The sequence below is a fragment of the Neoarius graeffei genome, chromosome 16 (genome assembly GCF_027579695.1).
Source record: "Neoarius graeffei isolate fNeoGra1 chromosome 16, fNeoGra1.pri, whole genome shotgun sequence".
Lineage (NCBI taxonomy): Eukaryota > Metazoa > Chordata > Actinopteri > Siluriformes > Ariidae > Neoarius > Neoarius graeffei.
The window spans coordinates 3,330,744-3,339,605 of record NC_083584.1 but is presented as its reverse complement, the minus strand read 5'-3'; the positions used below and the strand labels follow the sequence as shown (position 1 = coordinate 3,339,605).

Sequence of the window (8,862 nt, the reverse complement as noted above, 5' to 3'; positions counted from 1 at the left end):
TTTCAAAATGTCTCACTTTCGACATTTGATATGTTGTCTGTGTTCTATTGTGAATACAATATCAGTTTTTGAGATTTGTAAATTATTGCATTCTGTTTTTATTTACAATTTGTACTTTGTCCCAACTTTTTTGGAATCGGAGTTGTAGATTTTTCTGAATTCTGAAATAATGCTGAATATGTTTGTTGTGCCCACAGACTAATAAAAGGGCTGGAGTCCCAGGCAATTAATAAATCAATAGTCAGTTATTAATTAAAAAATAAGTAATTTTTTAATCAAAATAATATTCAGATAATAAAAGATATTCTCTCTGTGACATGACTCATGATGTGACACGGATGAAAAGATTTTTTTAAAAGTCCGAAAAACACGTGTTCTGTGCACTGAGCTCTGTACAAACTCCGGAGGGCTCAGAGCCCCTCCCCCTCTGGAGAGATGAGTGGAGCCATCTGGCCGCCATCTTACCACTCACATCGCGTGGATTTGATTTACGTGTTAAGGGGTATCTGATCAAATTTGCCCCAAGAAAAGTATCTCCTGACTTTTTCCCCTTTCCTTCCCTCCTCTTATTTTCTCCACTTTACCCCCCCATTCCTTACAGCGCTCCCCTTCACTGTTATTTTCCCTTTTCCAGTTTAGTCTCTGATCATTTTTTTTGAACGGCTCTTTTACTACTATAATTATTTTTACAGAGATTTTCAGTTTTTCTCTTATACAGTGTGCCTTTCAGATATTTCTTTTTCCTTCCTTCCTTCTTATCTATTTATTATACCAACCCAAAGGCTGTACAGTACTTCCTTTCTGTTTAGGACAGTTGTTGAAACAGGATTATTTTCTCGTGTTATTTGCCCTTTTCACTTCATTCTCACAGTCGGGTCTTAACAGTATTTATTGGTCATGTTGGTCACAAGCTGTATGAATATTGTGACAGTGAATTATGTGACCAATAAATACTGTTAAGACCCGACTGTGAGAATGAAGTGAAAAGGGCAAATAACACGAGAAAATAATCCTGTTTCAACAACTGTCCTAAACAGAAAGGAAGTACTGTACAGCCTTTGGGTTGGTATAATAAATAGATAAGAAGGAAGGAAGGAAAAAGAAATATCTGAAAGGCACACTGTATAGAGGGCTACCGCACGACGTCACCGCGCCGCGAGATTTTGTTAGGCACCATATTGGAAGACCAAGTACACATCTATGCAAGTACATACATACATAAAACAAACTACACCTGAAATGTAGCCAGGGCCGGTTCTGCCCTAATCTGGACCCGGGTGCAACATCGCGCAACCCCCCCCCCAAAAAAAAAAAAACACACCAGTCTAAATCAGGACAACCAGTGTTTGAACTACGGGGGTACTCGGGGGATCCGAGATCCCCTGAAACAGACATGAGATCCCTTGAAAACATGATTTGGGAAATGTTGGGGGGTCTCTAAAATATTGGCAAAATGATGTTTATTGACATAGCAATCGTGTGTAACGGGAAGCATTTGCATATCCGAAGTGTTGTGTTTACATCAAAGATAAAATAAACCGATGTGACAACGACTGCTGCTGCCAGGTTGGTTGTTGAGTAGCCTGACTGTTTTTTTTTCTTGCGTGTGGTATCATTGTTGACGCGAGGTTGTTTTTTGAACATGCCAATGCGGACACGATTTCCCCTGATGAGTTACGACTTCAGACGCGATGCGTGTGTGGAGGTGTGGAGTCCGCGGGATATGTGCGTAAGAGAGGCTTCTCATGTGTTTGGAGATCCGCACTCCGAGACAAGCGCAAGCACACACACCCCCCAGGGAAAAAAAGGGACCCCCCGAAAATATCGGCATAGTTCGAACACTGAGGACAACCATCACATAACTATAACTATAAACATTTTAGATCAACTATTTTAACTAAATGGGCTATAATAAATAAGCCTGCAGGCAGCCACGGCGGGCTGCCTCAGAAAACTAACCATTTGTCCTACCTTCACTCGTTTTGCTTTTTCTGCCTCCTTTTTTGTATTTTCGACCCTGCATTTATTTTCTTTCCTTTTCTGAAAACCCGATTTGTGTCCAGACATTTTGTTCTGCTACCAGCGAACTAACTCGTCAGGTCTCGTCTCTCGAGTCCGCGATGAAGGGCAACAATTGATACATTTTTACAAACAGCCAATAAACAGCCAATAGGGAGGTTGCAAGGTTCAGGCTCTCCTTTGCTCACAGACACTCAGTAATGCACTTATTCTCTGTCTCCTGGCAGAAAGCTCCTTGGTTTGCTCCCCTTGTGTCTCAATCACAGCTGGTATTCTGTAGAAAGACTTCTTTTCAGCTTTGTTGGAACCCGAACGCAGCACAAAAGTTTACCATGGTAGGTTTATGATGAATCAAGTGCCTCGTGGATTTAAATTCCGCGCGCTGCCGTTATTTCCCCCAATCACGAGTTTGTTGGTCTTCCAATATGGCGCAGGGTCTGTTTACTTCCGGTTTCCGGTGACGTCAGTGGGAAGGGTCTATAAGAGAAAAACTGAAAATCTCTGTAAAAATAATTATAGTAGTAAAAGAGCCGTTCAAAAAAAATGATCAGAGACTAAACTGGAAAAGGGAAAACAATAACAGTGAAGGGGAGCGCTGTAAGGAATGGGGGGTAAAGTGGAGAAAATAAGAGGAGGGAAGGAAAGGGGAAAAAGTCAGGAGATACTTTTCTTGGGGCAAATTTGATCAGATACCCTTTAACACGTAAATCAAATCCACGCGATGCGAGTGGTAAGATGGCGGCCAGATGGCGTCACTCATCTCTCCAGAGGGGGAGGGGCTCTGAGCCAGTTTATACAGAGCTCAGTGAGGCTGTGGCGTTTATTTTGAAACGTCCGGTGTCGTGAGGACCCCTTTGGGTGTCTGCTGTAGCCGCCTGATTTAAAATCCCAGTAACCCGCTCGCGCAGGTAAATAATTCCATGTTAAATCAACAAGCTTGTGTGTTTTTACTCATATAACTGAACAAGTTTAGTTTTCTTGTGATTTAAATGTTTAATAAGAAAGCGCGTGATTATTTATAAGCAGCTCGTAGTGAAGCTGGCGGCTAAGTGTGGAGCTAACTGACCCAGTACACACGGTGAGGTAATTTAGGAATGTGTTCAGGTTTTGGAAAGCACAGTTAATAAAATGACCTCGATAATAAAGCTTTGGCATTTTCACAGAGGTGTTTATTTAACTGTTTCGAAGGAAGACTTGGTCAATATTGTGAGTAATGCAGGACGATGTAGAAACCGGATGTGACGTATGAGTTGTGTTTTTGTAGCTGAGAGGAAGAAAATATGGGCGGGTCCATGAGCGGTGCTTATAAGCGCTCATAACTTAATGTGACCGTAAATGCTTCTGAAACCAAATCCCTGGTTATAACATACTGTCACATCGACTAAATCTGAGGTAAATGTGAGTCTAGCTGTTTTGTTTTTGTTATTAAAATGTAATGTTAACCTTTTCACCTGTTTTTGTGCTTCTTCGTGAAGAGTCGCAAATGAATCGGTTCTTAGACTCGGTTCATTTAGGTGAACGTTGAGAGTCGACTCCTAAAAGGGAGCCATTATTATTGCTGTTATTTAGTGAATTATTATTATTATTATTAATAATAATAATAAACTTTATTTGCCAGGTATGTGAATACACGAGGAATTTGACTCCGGTTTCACTTCGCTCTCTCAGTATAAACAGATAAAAAGTGTAGACAAAAGCAAAACGCTCTGTACATGCAGAAGGGTAAATATATGTACAGACAGCATAGTGCAAGGATGAATTAGTAAATATAAATATACAGTGCGCACAGAATGACGGTATGAGTGTGCAGATATTTCACAGTTGATGTTACTGATATTTATTATTATATATATTTTATGATTATAAGGTTGACTAAGGTTTCCTGAAACAGTGTCTGCTTTACATCAGAGATCATCACTGGCCAAAACTTCACAAAGTTGGTCTTGTCTAGGGAGGAAAAAAAATGCAGTGAGCCATTTAGGAGCTGAAAGAGTCGACTCTTTATTTTCTTTATCTGGCAACACTGCATGTGCGAGTCACTGTTTATGTCGGCTTAAATTCTGTTACTGAAAGTGTGTTATGTTTACAGTGAAGGACTGTGTGCGTACATTATTATTTTTTACTTAATACAAGAAATTAATGGATGCCAACAGTGGCAGCTGGTAGTCTTTCAAACAGGGGAGGCTGGTCGGTTACGATATTTCCAGATTTTAAATGAAAAAACGCATCAATTTTGCCCATACTCTTGCCTCTGATCTGGCTGATTGTTGGCAGGGTCACAAACTGTGAAATAACAGGTTCTTTTGGCCCATTAGCCTACTGTCCAATATACATGATGGTGGTGTTGGGGGGGAGGGGTATATTTTAACATTTTATATTTTAAAATTGTGGCATGTTGTTTAAAAATTGACCTCGGCTGTTTTTGTTTAAAAATGTTTTCCAAATTGTAGCTGTGTTTAATTCATATTCAGAAAAATATATATTCCAATATAATATACTCAGCATAAACATTTTAAATAGATTCTATATTTTTGGTCCACCCATGACATATTACTAAAATAGCCTGTTGTTGATGTGGGTCACTTGCTGTTAGCCAATTCACTTTCTCGTACCAGGAGAGCTGAAAGGAACGAGTATTATTCCCTACCTTTTTCACCAAGTCAATTTGAGGCGTTGGTCTACCCTGCTCTTTAATTTTAATTTTTTCCTCGAAAGGAAGACTGGCAAATGGCTTTGCCAAAATTAAATCAGCAATGCTTGGCATCCGTGCGCAGCTTTCTTGCTAGCTGACTAGCCCCCTCAAGTTCAAGTTCAGTCACTCAAATAAACGACATTTCTGGAACTAAGATAGCAAACTTGACAACACTATATTTACACTTTATTTACAATGAAAATATATACAAACTAAAAAAGCTGGTAGAAACCGTATGTAATGAATGAAATTGAAATGTAAGCCGATCTCTTACAATACACCACAGCACTTGCGAATCTGCATGGGACTGTACTGATGTTGCCAGATACTGCTGACATTATCCAGCCCAAAATATGTTCAAAACCCGTCAAAATGCACTTAAAACCGCCCAACTGGGAGGGAAATCGCCCAATCTGGCAACACTGTACCGCTGCCTGTCTATAGTTGAAATGAGCTGTCAATCAAAGAAAATATCCAGCCGCTTTCACCAATCACCAGTCTCCTCGCGGAAACTGCCATGTCCCTCCCATGTGAGGCTCGGAGTCCGTGGGCGGGCATTTTCGCAGTATTTGTCCAATAATCGTCTTGCATTTTGAGATTGACAAGCACATAGCTCCCAATCCACTGAGGCTGGGCTGCATCGCGCTGTCACGAGGGGGAAAAACTCATGCACACATTAGGCAAACTGGGGAAAGTTATAAGGGAATGATTTCGCACTGTAGTTGGGTTGAGCACATATATTTCTATGATTCTGGATCTGAAATAGCAATGTTATAAGGTTGGCTATAACATAAGCCTAGCGCAATTCATCCTACACAATGTTCGTCATTTTTAGAGGAGGCTGAGCCTCCCTCGTTGTCTTAGAGCAATTGCCCGTGGATGCCAACATTTTTGCCAAAATGGTATTTTATTTTCCATTGTTTAGGCAGCTTCAGCATCACTGAGATTCTGTTCAAATTGTTTTTTTTTTTTTCTTCTATGAAGCCTGAACCATTTATTTTATTAGTTTATAATTATTGTTTAATTTAGTCTTCAGGAGAGACTGCCTGCACACAGTACTAGTATTAATAGTTTTTTTTTCTTACATGAAAGCTGAGGCATTTATATTATATTTTGAGGTAACTTCATGTTGTGCTGTGAGGTTCTCTGCACTTTAACTTTTGAACCAACAGGTGCATTTGGATAAGTAAAGCCTATTTTTCTGCATTTTTGTAGTCCTGGTAATCTTTTATATTGGTGAAGTTGTTTATAGGACCATTTCTCAGTGTCTTTGTTTTTTTTAATCAATAGTTTTTCAGTAATAACTTAATATTTCACATATCACTCAATTTTAATCACAAAAAGAGAAAATCGCAACAATTTCTCACAACTTTCACTTCCTCCCGCAATGTAATCGCAACAAAAACCTCAAACACCGCAACTTTCATCGCAATCTTTTGGAAAACCCCCGCAACATCAGACATTTTAGCCCACAACAATCACAAAAAAGGCCCGCGGACTCCTGGGGGGACTGATCAATGGTCAAAATTGGTCTTGTCTAGGGGTAAAAAAAAAAAAAAAAAAGACAGTGAGCCATTTAGGAGCTGAAAGAGTCAACTCTTTGTGAGTGAGTCAAATAATCTGACTTGCTGAAAAGATCCAGAATTTCCTTCACCTCTGTCTGTATTGCAGATTCACCCAGGTGCATGCTGGGATTGCAGGCTCTGTTTGGCATTGGCCTCCTTGTGACATCGCGGGGAGCCGCTGTCTTCGCACACAGAGCAGTACGCATACATGTGTGTGAACACGCCTACACAGCTCGGTTCACTAGGCAGGCCTGCAGCATGGCCCAGTCCGTCAGGTACCTCGGGTGAGTAGGATACGTCCACCTAAACGAATACGGTGTAGAGTAAAAGCTCAGTCATGTCTGTGTGCAGTCAGGAGGAAGCTCAGAAGATCGACGAGGAGCTTTTCTCTGAGTACAGTTTCAGTGTGGATCAGCTGATGGAACTCGCCGGACTCAGCTGTGCTACGGCTGTTACAAAGGTAAAGACAGGTTTTAACACATGACTAAAACAAACCCCATCGTGACTATAAACACACACGTCCCCTATCTGTGTGTGTGTGTCAGGCATATCCTCTGCAGTCTCTGCTGAAACTCCCTCCCCGTGTGTTAGTGATTTGTGGTCCAGGGAATAACGGAGGTGACGGTCTGGTCTGCGCTCGCCATCTCAAACTGTTTGTGAGTTTCACTCTTCCACTTTTTATACTTTACGGCTGTTTGTTCTTCAGATCAGGGTGTGATGAAGCGTCTCCATGAGGAAATCACAGTCCTGCTCTTGCAGAGATGATGATTGTGATCATCATATTTTGAAGATTTCATTGTGTGTATATGTGCGTGTGTGACACAGGGATATGAACCTGATGTTCTGTACCCGAAACGACCAAACAAACAACTTTTCCAGAATTTAACCACTCAGTGTGAGAAGATGGAGATTTCCTTCTTGTCTGAGATGCCAGAGGTAAAAAATAAAGTTCAGTTTACCTCAGGTGCTCGGGCCACACCCACTTCACTGGGACTGACGCACACACTGACCATGCATCCTTTAATAGGACTGACACCCAGGCCACGCCCCCTTTCTCTCACACACTATTGTGTTCTAATTGAGTGAATATAATTATAAATGATTGATATAATAAATGAACACACACGTGTAAGTCTTTGCTGTTGCTCCTTCAGGCCGATGAGGTGGATGAGGTTTATAACGTGGTGATCGACGCCATCTTCGGTTTCAGTTTTAAAGGGGCAGTGCGTGAACCGTTCGCTGCTGTGTTATCCACTCTGAAGAAGATCAGCGCTCCCATCGCCAGCGTCGACATCCCCTCAGGTCAGGGGCCTAAAACCTTATTCACTTTTATCATAAAGATCATTTGTTATCTTTTGAAACAGCACGTACGCACACCCTGATCGTGTGTGTGTTGGTCTCTTCAGGTTGGGATGTGGAGAACGGAGCGTCTGATGGGATCCAGCCCGATCTGCTAGTCTCTCTCACCGCTCCGAAGAAAGCTGCATCTCAGTTTCAGGGCCGTTATCACTACCTGGGTGGGCGATTTGTTCCTCCGGCTCTGGACAGGAAGTACAACTTGAACCTGCCGCAGTATCCCGGGACGGAGTGTGTGCTCCGACTCAACTGAGTCCAGAGAGAGCAGTGTTGATTAGCGGTGTTAATCACTCTGAGCACTCAGAACACTTTTCTCTTTAAAACGTACACCGTGCGTCATCACTAACAGTCTGTGGAAAATATTAAATAAATATATTTCCTAATGTCTGAATGCCATTAAACATTATGGCCTGGCCTAAATACTTACTCTGGGGTATAATTTGTATATAAATTGTAAAAAGGAATAAACACCACACACAGAGCTTTACAATGTTCTTTACCAAGTTAATATTTTTGTTGCTTTAATTGCATCTTTTACCCGTGATGGCATATGAGGGAGGGCCATAATCTCATCTCATTATCTGTAGCCGCTTTATCCTGTTCTACAGGGTCGCAGGCGGGCTGGAGCCTATCCCAGCTAACTACAGGCGAAAGGCGGGGTTCACCCTGGACAAGTCGCCAGGTCATCACAGGGCTGACACATAGACACAGACAACCATTCACACTCACATTCACACCTACGCTCAATTTAGAGTCACCAGTTAACCTAACCTGCATGTCTTTGGACTGTGGGGGAAACCAGAGCACCCGGAGGAAACCCACGCGGACACGGGGAGAACATGCAAACTCCGCACAGAAAGGCCCTCGCCGGCCGCGGGGCTCGAACCCGGACCTTCTTGCTGTGAGGCGACAGCGCTAACCACTACACCACTGTGCCGCCCTAGGGGCATAATATAACGTGAAAAACACCCCTCAGATTTTCTGAAATTAGTCATAAATTTATGAGGAAAAAAAAACTTGTATAGTCTCTGAGACATGCTTCCTGACTGCAGTGCATTCTGGGAAATGTAGTTAAATCTCTTAATGCTGTTTTCCTTTATATCATGCGATTGAGAAGGAAATGCTGTATTTCCTGTCGCTCTCTGCTCAGGCGGAGCGTCTGCAGTGTGATGATGTTGATCCAACCTTGTGAGGTGAAGTAATTTGGTTTCTTGACAAAGCACAATTTTT

The 8,862-nt window shown here is 41.9% G+C and overlaps 1 protein-coding gene across 4 annotated transcripts; it reads left to right on the top strand.

The window, feature by feature from the left end:
• Positions 1 to 2,832: 2,832 nt before the first annotated feature.
• Positions 2,833 to 8,052, top strand: naxe (NAD(P)HX epimerase). Of its 4 annotated transcripts, none has more exons than XM_060942320.1 (7): positions 2,833 to 2,927; positions 6,383 to 6,560; positions 6,628 to 6,736; positions 6,822 to 6,932; positions 7,102 to 7,212; positions 7,431 to 7,578; positions 7,683 to 8,052. In XM_060942320.1, exons 2-7 carry the CDS (start codon positions 6,397 to 6,399, stop codon positions 7,883 to 7,885), a joined length of 846 nt encoding a protein of 281 aa, XP_060798303.1. In that variant the 5' UTR covers positions 2,833 to 2,927; positions 6,383 to 6,396; the 3' UTR covers positions 7,886 to 8,052. The 4 variants fall into 4 exon arrangements, with proteins under 4 accessions (XP_060798303.1, XP_060798305.1, XP_060798304.1 ...); XM_060942322.1 differs by lacking the exon at positions 2,833 to 2,927 and adding an exon at positions 3,071 to 3,097; XM_060942321.1 differs by lacking the exon at positions 2,833 to 2,927 and adding an exon at positions 3,230 to 3,417.
• The last annotated feature ends 810 nt before the right edge of the window (positions 8,053 to 8,862 follow it).